The 22,824-nt window shown below is 36.5% G+C and overlaps 1 protein-coding gene across 1 annotated transcript in view; it reads right to left on the minus strand.

The window, feature by feature from the left end:
* The window catches only part of EPHA6 (EPH receptor A6), a 1,103,076-nt gene that overhangs the window by 287,226 nt on the left and 793,026 nt on the right, over window positions 1–22,824 (minus strand). Inside the window, 3 exon segments of the mRNA XM_003410340.3 lie at window positions 7,070–7,195; window positions 14,630–14,697; window positions 19,607–19,715. Coding sequence (XP_003410388.1) covers window positions 7,070–7,195; window positions 14,630–14,697; window positions 19,607–19,715 — 303 coding nt within the window.

Consider the following 22,824-nt stretch of genomic DNA (forward strand, 5'->3'; position numbering starts at 1 on the left):
AAAATGGCCGCTAACTCCTCTGAAGCCTGTATGCATGCCCCTTTGCATGTGACTTTGCTGCTTCTTTCATCAAGAGGTGGGATCTATTTTTCCACCTCATAAAATCTGGGCTGGCCTTGTGTGACTTGCTTTGACAAATATAATGTGTCAGAGTTATGTTGAAGGAGTTCAGAGCCAAGGTCCCAAGAAGCATTCATTACAACTCTTGCTTGCATCTGCTTGGAACACTGCCCTGACATGGCCATATCTAGCCTGTTGGGGAACAAGAGGCCCTATGGAGCAGAGACAAACCATCCTAGCTGAGACCAATCACCTGACAGCCATCACCAACTGCCTTACATGAGGCCATCCAGTCAAGCCTCAGATGATTGCAGTCATAAAAGTGACTTCTGGTGAGACCAGCAGAAAAACTTCCCAGCTGAGTCAAGCCCAAATTGTTGGCTGACAGAATTATGAGTAAATGAAGTGATTGTTATTTGAAGCCACAAAGTTTTTGAATGGCTTGTTACATAGCAATGGATAACCTGGACAGTGTACAAAGACAAAGGCCGTTAGTTAAATACACAGAGAATTAGATTGAGAAAACAAGTATCACTATGGGAACAATCAACCAATTGCCACATGACAGATAAACTATAGTATGGCATAAACAAATTATATAATTAAATCTGTGGCCTTAATTCACATCTTTCTATTAACCAATGTAGATACATACATGGTCTCTTAAGCAGCATTATTGAGTGTATGGCATTATTAAATTATCTTGGAGCACAAAGAACTTTTCACTTCTTTACAAAAGAGACTTTCAGGATTAGATCCAAATTTTATCTAAACTTATTCCTCGAATTATGTTCTGAATGAAAGACCTTGCCACCTTGAATATATTCATTTTAAACTTAAAACTTCAAATGATGCTCAAATTTCAGAAACATTAGTATAAAGGGTAGGCAGACTCCTAAGATGATTTGAAATGATCTCCATCTCCTGGTATTCACATCCTTGTGAAATCTTCTCCCCTTGAGTGTGGGCTGAACCTAGTATTGTACTTGTAACCCACAGAATATAGCAAAGGTGATATCATTTCCATGATCAGGTTACAAAAGATTATGATTTCTCTTTTGCTAGCACACTGTCTCTCTTGCTGATTTGATGAAGCAAGCTGCCATGTTGGAGAGGCCCACATGGAAAGAAATTGAATGTCCTGTAGCTAACATCCAGTGAAGAACTAAGCCCCTCAGTCCAATAATCCTCGAGGGACTGCATCCTGTCCTCAGCTGTGTGAATGAGTCGAAAAGTGGATTCTTGCCCAGTTGAGCCTTCAGATGAGACCAGAGCCTTGGCCGACACCTTGATTTCAACCTTGTGATAGACACTGTAGCAGCTAAGTCATGCCTGAATTCTTGATCTACAGAAACTGTGAGGTAATAAATACTGTTTTAAGTTTTGGTGTGATTTGTTATCCCGCAAGGATAACTAATACAGTTTAGTAATCTATGGGGTTAATGCTGCTACTGTTGATGTGTGTGTGGGTCTTCTGTTCTTAGCCTCACAGAATTTTTTTCATTCCAGAGATTTATCCCTTCTTCTCTTATCTCCCTGGAGTTCCCTTTTGAAAATAGGTGCCAAGATTTCTTCATTTCACCAAATCTTTTAGCAATATACAAATCAGAATTAGAAAAAAAAGAAAACTCAGTTACCTCCTTTGTTATACTATCTCAATGTATTATTCTCTGTTAGAGTCTCTATTTCACTATGTAAATACAAAATTTACAGTAAAGTCTATAATTTTGGTCTAATTTATCAGGTAAATTACTAATATAAGGTGATGCCTAAATTTTAATTCATGAAGATTTTTTGTAAATTTGTTCTCCTGTCTTTTTACTTGAATACATTACGTGTTTGGTTATATTATATTATATTGTATTGTATTGTATTGTATTGTATTGTATTGTATTGTATTGTATTGTATTGTATTGTATTGTATTATATTATATTATAATATATTAGTTGTATCAGACATGAATTTACATCCTGTATTAGGTTTTTTGTTGAAAAAACAGATAGAAATAGCCATTTACTCATTTACATATAAATGTTCAACAAGTATTTATCAGCTAGCTACTCTGACAAAACAACTTGCACGATTGGGAAATGTGTATGTGAGATGTCAAATGTACACTAAATGGTACCCAAAATAAGATGTTGAGCATTGAGGTGTAGATGAATAAAAAAAATTAAAGCCTATTAAATTTTGTTACACTCATCTCATTACATGACTTGTTATAAATCCTTGCATATAATAAATAACAATAGCACAAGATATAAGGAAAATAAAGTTTTGAGTTTCATTCACTAAGAAGAAAATTAAAAAGAGAAGAAAAAAAATCATTGATATAGGTGTAGCTGTTAATATACTGAGAAAATGAAACTTCATTTTTCATTACTAATTTTCAACTAACTCTGAAAATCAGACATCTCATTCCAGTTACCTAAGGCATAGATTGTCAAATTTGTCATAGGTAGATATTTATGTCATGAAGTATTTTCAGAATTGGGCATGGAGTATCATTCTTTTCAGTCATCTCAACTGAATGTAAAAACCATATTCTTTTTAACCTAAAAATCAAGCTCCTACCTACTCGTTGAGTGCCTGTCTTATGGTAGATTCTCAATGTGTGTCATTATAATATGAGTCCATTCTATAAATAAGCAAACCAAATTTCTGGAAGATTACTTAATTGCTGAGGGGTGAGTTAATAGCAAAGCTGTGATCAAGGGTGGGTCTGTCTGGCTTCAGTCTGTGTCTTTCTATTTATTTGGTTATGTTTAGGGAAATGGATAAAATCCATCCTTCATTACTCAGCTGACTTAGAAAGCTATAAAATTCTTAAAAGAAAGGCACAAAGGTCTTGCTGTTATCTGTTGTTGATTCTATTCTCAGTTTATTGGTTGTGCAATGGTATTTCCAAGAATAGAAAAGAAAATTGATCTGACTTTTACCTAAAATCTTTTAAGTTGATGGACAAGAACAAAACCTACATTTGATAGATAATCTAATTTAAATTTTGAGGAAATGGGCCGTAAACATAAGTTTCTTCTTGGAAAACCAAACTGTGAAGCCACATCTGGAATACTGCCTACATTCCCAGTTGTCATGCACCAAGAAAGTATGATATAGCTGTAGAAGAGGAACAAAAATAATAGAGAGGATAAGTATAGCTGTAGAAGAGGAACAAAAATAATAGAGAGGATGAGGGAGTTTTTTTTTTTTTTAAGATAAGTAAAAAATACATTCTAGACTAGAAAGAAGAGACGGGCTGGCCAGGCTATGGGGTTGGCAAGGGAATTGGGAAAGACATATAAGGCAAACATTTGCTATAGACATCATGAAGGACATAGATGGGAGGCCTCCCAAAAAAAACCTCCTGAATATTAATCTGAATAAATCACTTGTTTGACAATCACCTCTTTATGTTGGGCTTTCTTTTTTTTTTTGTCCTTTTGACTTTCTTTTACCTGAAGATGATTGCTGAGAAACCAACAGTTAAAACTTCTTGGACTATTCTTAGAAGAGAAAAAATATGGTGACACTAAGCCAGGGGAAGAGAAGGCTGATAGTGGAGACAATAATGAGTTTTGTACAGATAAAGGGATAAAATATGAATGACAGGCAGATATTATGCATTTCCGTTGAGACTAGGGGAAGAGGGAAGGTCGAATATAAGAGGGGTGCCCTATGGATTTAAAGACACAAGAATGATTTTTTTCAATGGCATATTGTTTCAAAATTATAGATACTCTGCTAAGCAACTTTTTCTTATAATGGTTTGGGTTCAGTACTGTCCTGATAAAAGGATAGCCTTTCAGTGACCTTTTCCAGACCATGATTAAAATTCAGTTTACCAGTTTCCTCATTATCTCTCAAGAAGAAATACAAGTATGTGTAAAATAATGATTTTATCTTAATCTGACTTGGCTCTTTTAGCCTGGGAATTTCTGTTTTACAGTCCTCTGGCCACAGTATTTCATTTTATGATGCAAAAAATTCAAAGGAGATAGATGATCTTGATAGTCTCCTATGCAACAGGGCTGCTCACTTCATTTAAATGGAAATGTGCATTTTCATGGAAATTCAAGCCTGTATTGATGAACAAAGATAAGCTGCCACTATTAAACAGAATAGTGATATATATGTGTATGTATGCGTCCTAAAAAACTCATTGAAAAAAAAGTAGAATTTACAGTGAAAGATGGGGGATTTTAAATATATATGTATAGCTTAGACAATCTGATTCATTAAATTTTCTTAGGTTTTGTCAATTATAGTATTTGGATTTTTATAAAGTCTAAAGTCCCAGAACAAAGGTTGTAGAAAATGTTGAATATATATATATATATATATATATATATATATATATATATATGATGATCATAATGACAACATGTCATTAGCACAGTACTTTTATAAACAAACATTAACCATCTAATAAACATTTGTTCAGTGAATATGCTAAGAAATGTGACGGGTCAGGTGTGATATTTTTCCCATGCTCTTTTCTTTCTGAAAATATTAATATGGTGATTTTTAGGCTCCTTTCTTATAACTTGTTTAAGAAATATTTAATGATTATATATTGTGTCTACCAACTAGAGCCCTGGAAAACACATTCACTAGGTTTTCCCGCACACAGATGGAGTTTTAGGAACATGGCCTAAAGGCGTTTATTAACAGAGCAGTACTAGATGGGAGCACAAAGAGGAAAGTTATGTTACAACAGCTTTGTATCATGACATACTTTTATTTTTAATAGCGTTCTGAAGACTGACCACAAAAGGACCCAGAGTATATTGTTTGAAAATTGAAATAATCAAAGAGGAATAAAGATTGATAAAAGAGACACTGACATAAAGGATTGATTATATGGTTTAAATTTTCTGTCCTTGCCAAATGAAACAAAGCTCATTATGACTTATTAGAGTTCAGATAGAGCAGAAGAAATATGATATTAAAATAGTTTTTTTAATAGTTATTTCTTTCTGGCAGTATTTTTTTTTTTTTAGGGCAAAATTTATTCTTTGGTTAAAAAACTAAACCTAAAGCAAAGTTTACTTTGTTTATACTACAGATACTTGACGCTATCTTTCAACACTGTAATTTCAGACATTGGAGTTTATCCACAAAGGACTACAACAGAATATGTTTCTACAATATGACTACTGAACAGTACGTTATCAAAAGAACATCATTGAACAGTGCGTTATCAAAAGACACGTCAATTTTTCTCAGAGGCCAGAGGAAGAAATTCAAAGACAGTGTGCAGTGGAAAGTATTTAACTTCCTGTCTCCTCCTTTCCTTTGCTATCTTAAGAAAATGAGCCCCAAAACTAGATGAATAAATACACTCACTTTATTCAATTTTGCTTTTAATGCTTGTTAGTGTGTTTTTATTCAGCAGTAGAGGATAGAGGTTGTGGTTCTTTTCCAGGTTCTGAATCTTTTGGATGAGGCAGCCTTGTTGGCTGAGAGCATTAGGATAAACTGCATAGGATCCATGCATCTGCTCTCTAAGGGACACTGGCCTGTGTACATGAGGCTGTCCTTAGCGCATAGAATGAAGTAACAGGAACAGCTTTCTCCAAACATCCCTGGAATTCTTGAGGAGCACTAATTCTTGCAGTAGCACTAATTCACCAAGCAGCTACTTGATCAGCTTCATGGGCATGTGACCTGCGCAGTCACACAGAGCCTTGAGCTTAGAAGGGCACTGCTCTTGGTTTAATGTTCTGTTGTCATCACCTTGAAATTCTTATTAAATGTTTAACATGGGATCCCAATTTTCATTTTGTGCTGGGCCCTGGAAAAGAAGGCCTTTAAAAGGGACGGAAGATAACCAGTTGCTTTCTTTTTGCCTTTGCAAAGACATGATGCAGGGCTGAAATGGTCACACTTGGGTGTGCTACGCTCTCTCTCAAGGACTACACAGATATCCAGTATCTACAGGAGGCCAAATCTCCCCTTGGTATCCAATCTCCATTCTAAATTTTAGCAATAGATTTCTCCCTTTTAGCTGCACAGATGGCTGTTCTGACAGAGATGGTATTTTCAAACTCTCTTGCATCTAAGTGTGACCACATGATGGTGTTTGGGCCAATAAGATATGAGTAGATGTGTTTGCAATGTCCATGTTATTGACCTAAAGACAAAGCCAAATAGACTGAACTCTTTTTTTTTTTTTAACTTCCTTCCCAGAGGCTGGAAGTCAGATGTGCTGCTGTCCCAGCTTTGACCATGCAAAGAAGGATGGCTTTCTAGGAGAAGGCAGAGCAGAGAGTAGGAGAAACCAGGTCCTTGAAAGAACTTTTTTCACCATGGACTACTCACCTCAGGTCAAGTACTCAGAAGAGGAATAAATTTTTGTCCTGGGGTCTCTGTTATAACAGTTTAGCCTCTACCCTTAACTAATTTACAACGTAAATTCTTGGGGGCTGATTCACAGTAAATTTATACTTATCCATAATGATTTGATAATACAGTGTTTTGAGTATTTAAAAATCTGGAGCTCTGGTAGCCCAGTGGCTACCCAGTAGCTATGGCTGCTAACCAAAAGGTCGGCAGTTGGAATCTACCAGGCACTCCTTGGAACTCTATGTGGCAGTTCTACCCTGTCCTACAGGGTCACTATGAGTTGGAATTTCATCTTTTTTTTGTATGTCTGTAGATGGTAGGACTTTAGGAAACCTATAATAACCTTGTGACTAACTTCCAAAGTTTCATTTTCAAAATAAATCCCTGAAACATGCTAGTTTCACTGTAATTTATCTCCATAATGAAAGAAGTCTATAGGATGCCAAAAATATTTTTATAACTTTTCTCGTTGTTTGGAAATTGAATATGGAGCTTACTATAGTTTTTTCAATGGCATTAGAAATATAAGATAATTGATTTTGCTTACACTCCTGTGTCTTACATTTTTTCAGTGACTAAAACTGTTAAGACTTATAATGTGGATAGACCAGTAACAAAGCCATTAAAGAGTCATTTCTTCAGAACCATGGATTTTAAGTTTACCTGCCCCAATGACTCTTTCGATGCGAATCCTTGAGGGATCAATCTCCTTTGCAAATTCATGGACTGCTAGGGATGGGTCCTCATATGTATCAGGATCAATGTAGGTTTTTATTCCTGGGAAGTGTACTGCAACAAAATAAAAGATTGAACAAAAGATTGTAGTAACCACACATTTTGCAAATATTTAAAATAGGGAGTGACATAATGAAGTAGCATTATTATTAAATTACTCGAGCTTTTCTCTCTTCTCTTCCTAAGACCCTTATCTCCCCCCCACCTGCCCCACACACGTATTAAAACTTAAAGTACTTGGGGTCAAACCTTGTTTTACCTAACTCTTAATATAACATGATCTGGTGGTTTTGTACAGAGTGAGCCGATAGGTTATAGAAATTGCATTTATATATTTCTGTAAAACGTTTAATTAACTCCCACATCTACTGACACCCACACATTTCACATCTGACCTAACTTAGATGTAAGTTTCATATGGAAATGAGGCATAAGTCTCCCCTCAAAACAAGCAAACTCCTTAGAGATCCTCCTGGACTCTTTGTACTCTAAGCACTTGATTTTCCTAAACTCATAAGCCCAGCTGTGGAGACTTTCAGAAACTCTCAAGCAGGAAAGAGCAGATCTCATGGCACAGTGCCAGGGAAAGCTACTAAGGACACTGGCCGTTTCCTGTGTTCTTGGAGTTGTTTCCATGCCAAATTGCACAGGGTCCAGGAATGACTCCCTGTCTAACCTGGAGTAAGAGATGAGCATCAAAGGCTCACATCTGTTCACTTGGTTGTGCAACGGCTGCTACACCCTGGTGGGGGTGCAGTGCTCACTGCCCATGAGCTGTTAGGTTGATGAACAGGGATGCCTTGGACATGTGAGTGTGTATGCTTACATATTCATTTGTGTGTCTCTGAAGCCATCACAGACTGCTTGAGGAATATTCTTCTGTTTGCTTGTTGGTCTGTTTTCAGTTTAGCTTGCTAGATCCTGGAGGACAGGGGATCATTTCTTCTACATCTTTGTATCTTTCCAAATGACTTAGGTATTGCTTTACAGATAATAAGCACATAGCAAACCTTTGTTGAATACAAATTAGCAGGGATCAAAAGACAAATGCTAAATTTGTGGCACAGTGGATGACATTTAGTTTTGTTGCTCTTTAGTTTTGAAAGATTTGCAATACCCAGAGTTAAGTATTGTCTTGGTCTCCTTAGAAATATAGTGAGAAATTTAATCTCAAAAGCAAACAAATATAAGATAATAAAATGAGTTTGAAAGAGACGATGAAATGTCCATTATTAGTAGTGGTTTGCTTCATGAGTTCTTTGATGCCTATTTCTTGCTTTTATTACATTCTGCCTACTGTCTTCATAGTACTGATTATGGACCCAGGAGATTAGAACTTCCCATAATACACCAGAAAAGCATATTTCCAAGTATACTTTGATCTGACAATAATTCTGAAATGCTTTTGCTTTTCTTGAGTTCACAAAGTTTAGGCCAGAGGAAAAGAGAACAGGTAGTCTGGACCTCTATTTTCATGGTCTATGTGATATTTTTGTAATTTAGTAGAAGTCGTGATTTCAGACTGTGTACTATAAACTAAAATCCTAGGTGTTCTGCCTTTTCCACAGTAGCTGTTACTAGATGATTGTTGTTGTTGTGAGCCGGCCTCTCGTGTTGGCCATCATCTCCTGGCAACCCCATGTGTTACAGAGCAGAACTGCTCTATAGGGTTTTCTTGGCTGTAATTTTTACAGATCCCACAGTTTGTCATACTGTGGTGGCTTGTGTGTTTCTGTGATGCTGGAAGCTATGCCACTGGTATTTCAAATACCAGTAGGGCCACCCATGGTAGACAGGTTTCAGCTGAGCTTCCAGACTAAGACAGACTAAGAAGAAGTACCTGGTGGTCTACTTCTGAAAAAATTAGCCAGTGAAAACCTTACGAATACATGCAGAACATTGTCTGATATTGCCAGAAGATGAGCCCCTCAGGTTGGAAGGCACTCAAAATACCATAGGGGAAGAGCTGCCTCCTCAAAGGAGAGTCGAGCTTTCAGGACCTTCATTTGCTGAGGAAATGAGAAGCAACAGCTATGAACATCAACTAATAATAGGAACATGGAATGCACGAAGTATGAATCTAAGAAAATTGGAAGTTGTCAAAAATGAAATGGAATGCATAAACATCAATATCCTAGGCATTAGTGACCTGAAATGGATTGGCATTAGCCACTTTGAATTGGACAGTCATATGGTATACTATGCCCCCACCCAAAAAAAAAAAAAAAACAAACCCACTGCCGTCAAGTCGATTCCAACTTATAGCGACTCTATAGGATAGAGTAGAACTGCCCCATAGAGTCAGGAATCTTAAATCGAAGAGGAATGGGGTTGCATGCATTGTCAAAAAGAGCATTTCTAGGTCTATCCTGAAGTACAATGCTGTCAGTATAGGATAATATCTATGCGCCTACACAGAAGACCAGTTAATATGACTATTATTCAAATTTATGCACCAACAACTAAGGCCAAAGATGAAGAAATTGAAGATTTTACCAATTTCTGCAGGCTGAAATTAATCAAACATGCAGTCAAGATGGATTGATAATTATGGGTGATTGGAATGAGAAAGTTGGAAACAAAGAAGGAACAGTAATTGGAAAATATGGTCTTGGTGATAGAAACTATGTTGGAGATCACATGATAAAATTCTGCAAGACCAATGACTTCTTCATCATAAATACCTTTTTTCAATAACATAAATGGTGAGTATACACATGGACTTCGCCAGATGGAATACACAGGAATCAAATCGACTACATCTGCAGAAAGAGGTGATAGAAAAGCTCAATATCATCAGTCAGAACAAGGCCAGAGGCCGACTGGGAAACAGACCATCAGTTGCTCATATATGAGTTCAAGCTGAAGCTGAAGAATATTCAAACAAGTCCATGAGAGACAAAGTAGGACCTTGAATATATTTCCCCTGAATTTAGAGATCATCTCAAGAATAGATTTATCTCATTAAACACTAATGACGAAAGACCAGATGAGTTGTGGAATGACATCAAGGACATCACACATGAAGAAAGCAAGAGGTCATTAAAAAGACAGGAAAGAAAGAAAAGACCAAAATGGATGTCAGAAGAGATTCTGAAACTTTCTCTTGAATGTAGAGTAACTAAAGTGAAAGGAAGAAATGATGAAATAAAGGAGCTGAACTGAAGATTTCAAAGGGCGACTCAAGAAGGCACAGTAAAATATTATAATGTAATGTTTAAAGACCTAGAGTTAGAAAATCAAAAGGGAAGGACACACTTGGTATTTCTCAAGCTGAAAGAAATGAAGAGAAAATTCAAGACTCAAGTTGCAATACTGAAGGATTCTAAGGGGAAAATATTAAACGATGCAGAAAGCCTCAAAAGAAGATTGAAGGATACACAAAGTACAGTATCAAAAAGAATTGGCTGACACAAAATCATTCCAGGAGGTAGCATATGAAGTCCAAGGAAGGAAGATGTCCATGATGCACGGAAGGCATTGGCAAAAAACAAGGCTCCAGGAGTTGACGGAGTACCAATTTAGATGTTTCAACAAACAGATTCAGCTCTGGAAGTGCTCACTTATCTAAGCCAAGAAATTTGGAAAACAGCTACCTGGCCAACTGACTGGAAGAGATTCATATTTGTGTCCATTCCAAAGAAAGGTGATTTAACAGAACGTGGATATTATCAAAAATATCAATATCACACAGATAAAATATTGCTGAAGATCATTCAAAAGTAGTTGCAGCAGTACATCCACAGGGAACTGCCAGAAATTCAAGCCAGATTCAGAAGAGGACATGAGATAAGGGATATCATTGCTGATGTCAGATGGCTCTTGGCTGAAAGCAGATAATACCAGAAAGATGTTTACCTGTGTTTTATTGACTAGCAAAGACATTCGACTGTGTGGATCATAACGAATTATGGATAACATAATGGGAATTTCAAAACATTTAATTATGCTCATGCGGAACCTGTACATAGACCAAGAGGCAGTCGTTCAAACAGAACAAGGAGATACTGCGTGGTTTAAAATCAGGAAAGGTGTGCACCACGGTTGTATCCTTTCATCATACTTACTCAATGTTTGCTGAGCAAATAATCTAGGAAGTTGGACTATATGAAGAAGAATGTGGTATCAGGATTGCAGAAAGACTCATTAATAACCTACGATATGCAGATGATACAACCTTGTTTGCTGAATGGAAAGAGGACTTGAAGCACTTACTGATGAAGACCAAAGACTACAGCTTTCAGTACGGATTAAGCCTCAACATAAAGAAAACAAAAATCCTCACAACTGGACCAATAAACAACATCATGATAAACAGAGAAAGGATTGAAGTTGTCAAAAATTTCGTTTTACTTGGATTCACAATCAATGCCCCTGGAAGCAGCAGTCAAGAAATCAAACGACACATTGCATTGAGCAAATCTGCTGCAAGACCTCTTTAAAGCGAAGATGTTAAAAAGCAAAGATGCCACTCTGAGGAATAAGGTGCATCTGATCTAAGCCATGATATCTTCCATCGCCTTATATGCATGCAAAAACTGGACAATGAATAAGGAATACCACAGAAGAACTGATGCCTTTGAATTAAGGTGTTGGTGAAAAATATACCATGGACTTCTAGGAGAATGAACAAATCTGTCTTGGAGGAAGTACAGCCAGAATGCTCCTTAGAATCAAGGATGGCAAGACTTTGTCTCACGTACTTTGTACATGTTATCAGGAGAAACCAGTGTCTGGAGAAGGACATTATGCTAAGTAAAGGAGAGGATCATTGAACAAGAGGAAGACTCTCAAAGACATGGATTGACCTAGTGGCTGCAACAATGGACTCAAGCGTAACAACTGTGAGGATGGCGCAGGACTGGCCGGTGTTTCATTCTGTTGTACTTAGGGTTACCATGAGTAAGAACCAACTCAACGGCACCTGACAACAACGACAACAACAACAATAATCTTTATGGAAGCTGTTCACCAGGACTTTCTCCCGTGGGGCTGCTGGGTATGTTCACACCACCAACCTTCAGGTTAGCTGCCAATCGTAAACCCGTTGTGCCACCCAAGCTTTTTTACTAGATGACTAGTGGTATCTAACTGGATATATGGAGCCCTGGTGGCACAGTGATGAAGAGCTCGCTGTTAACCAAAATGTCAATAGCTCGAATCCACCAGCCGCTCCTTGGAAACCCTATGGGGCAGTTCTATTCTGTCCTGTAGGATCGCTATGAGTCAGAATTGACTTGATGGCAATGGGTTTGGTTTGGTTTAATTGGATAATACGGTCAAGCTGATAACATTACTTTAGGTACAGATAATAAAATTTTTTTTTTTTAGATATTATTTATTAGCTCATACATGGTTTTAACAATGAAACCATTCCATTTTTTAAGGTAATACATATTTCGACAGCATAGATTGGTTAGTTAATATCACTTTTTCTTGTAAACACAAAGTATGTAGTACAGAAAAAAAAACTCAAGCTTAGTTCTAATTTTGAATATCTGGTTATTAATTTAACTCATCACTGTCTTCTTAAGCTTCTGTTTGTTATCCTTATTCTTTCTTCTACCTCCTTTCCTGCCTTGGGTTATTTTCATTGCTTCTTGCTGCATCCATTTGGTTTCATTTATGCTAAACTGCTAGTTGGAAAACAGTAAGCACTTCAGGAGTACCTTCTTCCTTAGCATCTCAGTAAAAAACACCCCATAGTGAATCTTGAGTTTTCCCAGCATGTCATCTTTCCACGCGTCTGGATCCAAGTTTCTGCATCTATTTGCAGCATCTGCAGGTCTCCCATGCCAGACATCAGCTCTCTCAGCTCTTCCTCTTCCTCCCTCTCCCAAGCAGTGAGGCTCAAATTTATTGTACAAAACAATAATTTGGTAGAACTTACTAAAAATGAATATGTCTTGGCCCAATCCTGGACCTACTGAATCAGACCCTGGGGAGTTAGGGTTAAACATTTTAGCATACATGGTCATTAGACCACTTTTCGAGAAACATGTGATCCTTAGGATTACCCGAAACCATGCTGCAAGTTTATTATTTCTCCACTTAAGTCCTTTCTTTGGCCTGGAAGATGATACAGATTGAAAAACCTCTTATTCCTTTTGTTCAGTATGAAATAAAAAACCTTTCGTCATCGAGTCAATTCCAAATCATAGCAACCCTATAGGACAGAGAAGAACTGTCCCATAGGATTTCTAAGAAGCAGCTGGTGGGTTCGAACTGCTGACCTTTTGGTTAGCAGCCAAATGCTTAACCACTGCACCACCAGGGTTCCATAAAACAAAAGATGAGCAAATTAGTTGCTTCACATATTATCTCTAGACTGCAGTTAGATTAGTGAACATCACTTTTTTGTTAATTCAGTATCTCGCAACAGAGGAACCCATACCCATGCCATAGAGTTGACTCTGACTCATAGAGACCCTACAGGACACAGTAGAACTGCCCCATAGGGTTTCCAAGGAGCAGCTGGTGGATTTGAACTGCCGACCTTTTGATTAGGAGCTGTAGCTCTTAACCACTATACCATCAGGGTTTCCAATAGAGGTACAATCTTGACAAAGTAGTTTGCATCGTGGGGTGGAGGTGGAGGTAGGTGTTGGGGAAGAAAAAAAAAAAAAATTTTTTTTTTTTGGGGGGAAGAGAAGGTGGCAATTATCAAACCAACTATAGTGGTAATTATAGTTTGTTTGGGAAGAGATCCTTCAAATGAATATAACCTTTCAGTCAGCACAAGGATTTCATACATATTCTAAGAGTATGCAGCTGATTTTCTTTTTTAGTGTTAATGAATTGTAAATTGATTTGTTTTGTGTTTAAATGACAGTTCTTGCAAGAAGGAATGACTCCTTAATATTTCTATGGAGCCCTGGTGGTACAGTGGTTAAAGCCTTCTGCTGTTAACTAAAAGGTAGGTGGTTTGAACCCACTAGCTGCTCTGCTGGAGAAAGTGTGGCAGTCTGCTCCCATAAAGATTTACAGAGGTTGGCAACCAATGTCAAAAAACAATATGTGTATTAATTGTTTAATGAGAAACTAATTTGCTCTGTAAACCTTCAAAAAAAAAAAAAAAATTACAGTCTTGGCAACCCTATGGAGAGGCTCTACTTTTTTCTGTATGGTTGATGTGAGTCGAAGTCGAATTCACGGCAGTGGGTTTGGGTTTGGAATGCTCCACTAAATAAAATCGGCTCACGTTCTGGAGCACTGTGAGTAGTAAATAACTAGATATAATCAGTCAACTTGTATTTTTAGCCAAGTCTGTCGCGTTTCCAGCAAGCAGAATTGGGAAAAGGTAATATCATTTAATGAGAAGCAGGTGTGATTTCTGTGACAAACCTGGAAGCAAGAAAAGTCTTAATGCTGAAAGGTTGAAAGTGATTTTTCTTTTGTCTTTCTCAACTCAACGGATGAAAGTTTAAAATGAGCTGTTGAAGCACTGGGGTGACTGACAGCCTCGGCCAGAGTCACTGCTCTACTTACAGTGCCCATTCTGTAAGTGGTTCCTTCTCTCTTCAGACTTCATTTTGGCCTTTATGTACCATTGGCACCTTTGGAAAATGCAAACAGAATCTCATTTTAAAAATTATGCCAGGTAACAACCAAAACCCATTAAAATACGAGTAGCATCAAGATACATATCATTCACGGACAAACTTCTTGTCACAAAGACCACCTTTAAAAACATCTTTATACTAATACTGCATGGACATATAAAAACCTCTTTACACCCTCCACAGAAGGTTTTTGTTATATATCAAAATGAGCCCCAGATAAAAATAAAATATTGTCAAGTGAATTGACTGATCCCAATAGTAGGGGCCTTAGAAAACATTTCATAATCAGCAACAACCACCATTTATTTCCCTATGACTTCTAACAGCTGGAATTGGTGGAAAAGCATTGAAAGTCAAAATGGAAAAAAAAGTTTTTGATCAGAATCTCAGAAATTTAGACAATAGTATTCCATTTTCAGGGGAAATCAATACAGTTTTTTTTAACACCTGGAATTTGGTAGAAACATGTTTGCTCCCTTTCAGCGGTCAATTATGCTCCAAAGTACAGAAGCAGGTATCTATCTCACAGGGCTTCTTCAACATGCTATACTCATCAACATCCTTAGGATTTGACAGCTCATCAAATTGCTAATTCAAAATGGTTAAGCAGAATACATCTGTGCTACACAATTCAATTGCTAGTGTGAAGTTTGCCTCAAGTCCTATAGAAAATTGAGTATTTATTCAGAAATGTCTTACAGTCTTCAACGAAGAATTTCCAAGGAAAGCTCCTTTACCAACGTGTTTGAGATACTTCAAAACGAATTTTTAAAAACCTTACGTAATTGAAATTGTTCTCTCCAGTATGTAGAAAGTTAAAGCAGTTTTCAATGTCATATAAATTGGACAGCACAGAAATTGAAAGCTGAAAGTAATTTAGTACAAATTTTTCTTCATCATTAAATTCTTTTTTTCAAGTGGTATTCAAATTATGCTCCAGTAATCCCAACTAAAGATAATATTTTTAGCTAATCTCTTAAGTTTATTGGGAGCCATGGTGGCACAGTGGTTAAGTGCTCTGGCTGCTAATCAAAAGGTCTGCAGTTTGAATCCACCAGCCATGCCTTGGAAACCCTATGAAGCATTTCTACTTTGTCCTATAGGGTCGTTATGAGTGGAATTGACTTGACAGAAACGAGTTTTTTTTTTTTTTGGTTAAGTTTATTAGGCCAAACTTATTTAGCCTACAAAGACTAATGTTTTCTTTTAATTGTACCATAACTGATTTGTCATATTTATGTGTTGAGACAATATTTTGTGATATCTTAATGAAATGATTTCCCACATGTGCATGTGCTATTTAATCATAGTTTCCTGACACACTCCATGAGAAAATCAGATCTTAGCTCATGTTCTACAAGATATAAACATCTTTTAAAAATTCCATTCATTTTGCTGTCTATTGAATCACTACTATTAAAAAGATATTTAAAATCAACTTCCATTATGATATTAGAGGTTTTATTTTTTCCAACTAGGGACAAATATGACATTGCTGTTTAAATAAAATCATACTTAAAATATCCCAGATTTTTTCAAAGGAGCTTTCAAAAGGAAAGTAAGAATCTTTCTCAGTCAAAATTAGCCATCATATCTAAATTATCCCATTTTTTTTTTTAGTTAAAATGATACAATTGTGTCTTAGCAGTTCAAACCTCCTTACGGGACCCCATTGTATTAATAACTGAAGAATCTTTCTGGGCTGTAAAGCTGATCATCTTTAAATTGTGTGGAACTCTGTAATAAGTATTACCAAGATAGTGACGCTTCAAAATTCACAATGCATGGGCAGTACTTATGTTACAGAGGATCATGAAAATGAAGTGGGATGTATTCTTCTACCTATCACTGTTTTTCTAATATGGATTTCCTAGCATGTAGCAGCCCATAACATGTTGGCAAGTTGACTTATTTCTTATCTAACCAAATGTCATTCTGACTTTACATGCAACAAAATGCTTTTGTCCTCTCCTTCCCTGCCTTTTTTAAGTGTTGCACCTTTTCGCTCTCACTGTAATATTCTGCTATTGTTGTTATTATTTTCCTAGCCATCACTGTTTTCTAATTCCTCTTTTTTGCTAAAAAGTCCTCGATGAGATCAGAAGAATTTTAACTGCTTAGTAAAGAAGCTTAGACCTGTGCCAGCATGTGTAGGGTTTTTGTTAGTTCGTAACCAGCTGATCCCTGCCAGTGAATAAGGTCATATTTGATATTTGTAGGCTATAACCAAACCCAAACCAAACCCTCTGCCATTGAGTTGATTCCGACTCATAGCAGCCCTAGAGGACAGAGTAAAACTGCCCATTAGGGGGTCCAGGGAGCACCTGGTGGATTCAAGCTGCTGACCTTTTGGTTAGTAGCGGAACTCTTAACCATTACGCCAGCAGGGTTTCCTTCTGTAGGCTATACGATTTAATATTTCCTTTAGAAGCCTTGGTGGCACAGTGGGTAAGAGCTACAGCTGCAAACTGAAAGGTTGCCAGTTCGAATCTACCAGGGTCTCCTTGGAAACGGTATGGGGCAGTTCTACTCTGCCCTATAGGGTTGTTATGAGTTGGAATCAACTCGATGGCAATGAGTTTGGTGTTTGTTTTTTTTTGTGCTCTATTCCCTATAAGGCGGGTGTATCAAAGCTATGACGATGGCGGAGTTGTCCGAGGTTAGCTCTAGGAGAAAATGGAGAGAATAATAGGAACACTGCTGGCAGCAGAGTCCTATGGTGGCAACATGATATGTCCACATTGGTACATTAACTAGAATAAATTTATGATTACTTTCTGCAGTCTTTCATGTATATTTTTTTTACCCATTATTATAGCTAGCATTATTCTATCAGCTAGTCACTCTGCCAACACAAAAAGAGACCCTGACTCTGTACTAATTTCAAGAGCAATACTATGGCTGTTTATATACAAGGACATTTTAAATATAGGGGTAAACGTGCCCCTTTTAAATTAATTCATGACAAAGTCACCATTTCAACTTAACCACATGAGACTATGGTTATGCAATTGAAATTATTGCTTTGTTCCTTAATAATTTCTAAAACAGTGGATTTGTTACAAATAAATCTGACATCCTCTTAACAGGTAGAAGTTACATTTTGTTTAAGCCCTTGTCATTTTATTGATTCATACCTTTTAGTAGGCTGTGAAAAAACCATTTGTTATATATGTATATTCTCTGTAATTTTAAATAAATTTTAATAACATATTTGTATGTGAATAGAGTTTAAAAAGTGAATCTAACAAATGGAGTTTATCGTTCACTGAACTACTGCCCTTGAAGGTAGCTATTTATTATCTCTGCTCTTTATCAGCTGTCAGGGTTTTCCAGTAGAGTTGGTGCACTTTAGCTGGAGTCAGCATGGATGGGTATTGTTTGGCTGGCATTTTTGCTGCAGATTTAAATCATGACGTGTGTATTTCAGATTAACAACAACAAAAAAAACTTGAAGTATTCTTTTGTGCCCATATTGATATTTAGACAAATAGTTTTCCCTTCACAGGAAAAAAAGCTATGATCTGAAGATATTAGCTATTTCTGACAAAAATCTGTACTCTCTCTCTCTCTCTCTCTCTATATATGTATATCAAGGGTTAGATAAAAAAAACTTATTCTAAAATTTTATACATATTATTTTCATTCACATTAAGATATTACCAGTACCTGGTTCATGAAAATCATTCAATATATTTTAACAAATGAATAAATAATTTTAATATATTATCATACCAATCCCGTGTAATAAAAGAATGCTAAGGTTGAGCCGGTTAAGCGCTTTGAACAAGCTCACACAGATAGCCAGGATTCAAATTTAGGTCTTTTGCTAAGTTAAATTTATTGCTACTTTAAATTGTTCATCAGTATTATTCTAAAGTGTAAAAATATCCGATTTATAAAAACAATTATGATTTTACTAATATACTTTCAATAACTAATTGATAATAATATCACACTTATGTAACTCTAAGGAGCCCTGGTGGCGCAGCGGTTAAGTGCTTGGCTGCTAACGAAAAGGTTGGCGGTTCCAACCCACCAACTCTGCAAGAGAAAGACCTGGCAATCTGCTCCCATAAAAGATGACAGCCTTAACAACTTTACGGGACAGTTCTGCTCTGGCACACAGGGTCACTATGAGTCGAAATCAACCTTACGGCACCTAACAACAACAAAAAAACAACAAGTTTATAAAGAGCTTTGCTATGAATTCTTCAATCCACAGTGGTTAAGAGTTACGGCAGCTAACCAAAGGTGTGCAGTTTGAATTCATCAGCCACTCCTTGGAAACCCTACGGGGCAGTTTTACCCTGTCCTATTATAGATAGTGGGATTATAGAGATGTTATGTGTAGGAATCAACTCCACGGCAACAGGTTGTTTTTTTTTTTGGGGGGGGTTGCCACAATATTTTCCAAAAAAAAAAAAAAAAACTTTGCTATGATGCAATTTGATTATAATAAAGGAAAAGCTCAGAAGTAATTTATTGGATATATATTTATCATTACAGTTTTCAAACTGCTCTTATCAAGTCTTTGAATGCTTCTATATTCAGGGACATATTGATACAGGTAACTAGCCATGGTGGTTATGTTCCCATATAAAGTTCACTGTCAGAGGAAAGTTTCTCTCCTCTCTCTCTCAGGTGTGCTTTGTTGCATTTAAAACATTTAAATACGCACACCCATTGCCATCAAGTCTATTCCGACTCAGCGACCCTATAGGACAGAGTAGAGCTGACCCATTGGGTTTCCAAGTCTATAAATCTTTATGGAAGTAGACTGTCATATTTTTCCCCCATGGGGCAGCTGGTGAGTTCAAAATGCTGACCTATCGGTTAAATACACAGTGTATGAAATAATTTATTAAAATATCTTGGAAATGATTGAGTATGCTTCAGTTACCTCCCAGTGATTAAGAAGAACAAAGTGAGGATGACCAGGAGAGTGAACCCTCCAACCGCTGCCGTGGCTATCACGAGAATCTGCCCCTGTTCCGCGGTCATGTCAGAAGCTGAAACACAGACACCACATTACAACTTCTGTGGTTGACAGTTCACTACCAAGCTGTATTACAACTTACTACGTGATTGGAAATACGGTAATGGTTACCAACAATACAGCATATTTAACCTTTATTTCAGTACATAGGAAGCAAACTGAAAATACATGAGCTTAACCGAAGGATTGGAGAGTTGAGGTCATAGGCAACAGCATAACCCTTTTTTCTTTGTTACAAAAATATCAATTAAAAAGATGAACTCCTAGAATCCCACATTTTAAGATTAAGTATGCACTGCAAAATTAAATCAGCAGCTGGACCAAAGGATTTTGTTTTATGTAATTGCTTATTTTAATTCCTCTTAAACACTCTGGGCATCAGACCAGGCTTTACATATGGGTTTTGTGGAAAGACTGTTGTATATGTCATTTTAAGAACGCCTTTGTATTACACAGAGCTTAATTCACACCTTAAAGTTATGAATCCCCACAGCATGAGGGTATGGATAGTAGGTGCTTGGATGTTTTCGCTGACAGTAATTAAATAAATGTGATTTAAAAACTTCCTTCCTTTAACGAAAAGACTAGATAACATATTTTAACAACATACTAATTTTTTATTGACAAAATCATATCTTACAATTGCATAGACTGTAGGTCTTACTAATCTTCCAGGAATATTTTAAAATACATTAGTTCAATTAATTTATTATGCTTTACATTTTATGTAGTTCTGAAATTTGAATCAAATATTTTATTGGGTGGAATGGGCAATCTCTTAATAACAGAAGTAAGGAAATTGAATTCCAGAGAAGTTAAAGAACTAGTCAGGCTCACACAGGGCTATAACCAGAATTCAGACATACAGGTTTCTGTTTCATTTTTTCTTTCTACGTTATACCCCACTGTAATAATTCATTCAATTATCAGCATCTTAAAATATTAAACCAATTAGTCCCTTCAATATCCTTTAACCTGAATAAAGCTTGATTATTTTTATTTTGATTACTATACATAAAGAATACCTATTAATCTCATTGGTTGTAGGAAGCACATTGAATTCAAAGAATTTTTCTTTTTTATATAACCAAAAAGCAAGCCACTTAATTCTCTACAATAATAATTTATTAAACCTGAGTACTTTAAGGCTTCCACAGAAGTAATGTTTTCCTGGGAATCGAGTATACTATGTGAAAATTTATATCCAGAGTAATAGCATCCTCATAAAAATGACAGGTCTACTAGGCAATATCTGAACCTTAAATGCTATTGCCGAGTCAGTGAGAAACCAGTTACAACATTTAGAAGGCATTTTAAGAATTTAAATGTAAACAGAAACAAAAGTCACTTATGTTCAATTTTCAGTAAGAGAAATTTATTAAACCTTGGAATTAAATTTTAGGTGCTATGATTGAATCGAGATATTTTCAAGTCATCTATTACAACATTGAGTTTAACTCATAACCTGTGCAGAGATGTTACTGCAAATTGCGGATTCGAGCCACCTGTCGCAAAGCCAATACTGAGACAGGAGGAGGTAAGTAGTAAGAAGGCTTTAATGAATACCGGTATTCAAGAGACGGAGGGGGTTAAATTTTTCCCAAATTCTGTCTGCCCTAACGGGTTGATGGGAGGGTTTTATATGGGAAAGATCACGGTTACCTAAGGTTTTGAGCATGTAGTCCGCAGATGGTCTTATACATCACAAAACAACTACAAAAACTCTTTATTAAACTAAAGATAAACATGTCAGGCACCTTGGACTCTAATCAGTATATTTATAACAGGCTGAAAAACTCTCATTAGAATCTCTCGGCTAGTGGGGCTGTTTTGCCAAGTCCACTGTGGCTGAGATAGGGAGCAAGAAAGAAAACCTTGTCGGTTTGCAGGTTGAAGGCCCTTTCTCAAGAGAACAAAGAAAGGAGAAGAGACACCAAGGCCACAGGAGCTGAGATAGCTCCGCACCCCTCTGGAAGAGACCGGTGCAGCTGGTGCAATTAAAAAATGTCTAGAGATTACTTAGAGCATCACTATGGCATTAGTCATGCCAAGCTCTCAATCGCCTGTTTCAAATAGGGGAAAATACGTTGTATTATGGTGTTTGTTATGTTTAAGAGCGGAACAGGCTGCTCAGCTATATTTTGAACAGAGCCTGCACCATTTTCCAAGGACTAGAGGTTAATCACAGCTTACACAGCTATATTAAAACAAATGAGAAAATATATTCTCCCTAATATTAAAACACTAAAGAAAAAGCATTTTCACTACTTCAGAGACAAGTTAAATAGTTCATTTTTATCTAGTAAATAATGTACGGAAGTTTTTCAATTAGGTCCTCCCTGGATTTCCTAATCTTCAAAATAGCTCTGATATCATCAGAATTAATGTTGTGCTTTAAAATGTCACATTTTTCCATTGAAAACTATTGGATAACAAATTACAAGGGATAGCTGTTAGAGAGAACAACATTTTTCTTGAAGACGAAGATGGCACATAAAAAGAAGACATAATTTACTTAGCAACTGCTCTATTTGTAAACTAATATAGTATGAGAGTTTTGAACTTGTGGCGTACATTTTCACAGTAGTCAGGTAGCTGGTAATTTATCAAGACCATATATCCCAATTTCAGATGGAGGAGAAGTTTACGCAGTTGGGTACTTTCTGAATCTCAGATTATTTAAAGAAAATTGTGCTGTTTGACTAAAATAACTATTTGGTTAACTGTTAATTTTAATAATATATCTCCTTTTGCATACTTTTGACTATACATTTATGAGATTTGCTTGAACTAAAATTTTAATTGGGTAACAGGACTTTAAGTTTGTGGCACTTGGAAGAATGTATATTCTCGGAGAATTGTTTTTTAAATCTCTACTAGGAGTCCTAAAGACTCCTTTGTGGAGAAGAAAACATATAAGTACAGGCATACCTCATTTCATTGGGCTTTGCTTCATCGCACTTCATAGATATTGTGTTTTTTACAAGTTGAAGGTTTGTGGTAACCTTGTGTTAAGCAAGTCTTTCAGTGCCATTTTTCCAACAGCATGTGCTCACTTTGTTTCTCTGTGTCATGTTTTGGTAATTCTAGTAATATTTGAAAATTTTTCATTATTTTTATAT

Source organism: Loxodonta africana, chromosome 20 (assembly GCF_030014295.1).
Source record: "Loxodonta africana isolate mLoxAfr1 chromosome 20, mLoxAfr1.hap2, whole genome shotgun sequence".
NCBI lineage: Eukaryota > Metazoa > Chordata > Mammalia > Proboscidea > Elephantidae > Loxodonta > Loxodonta africana.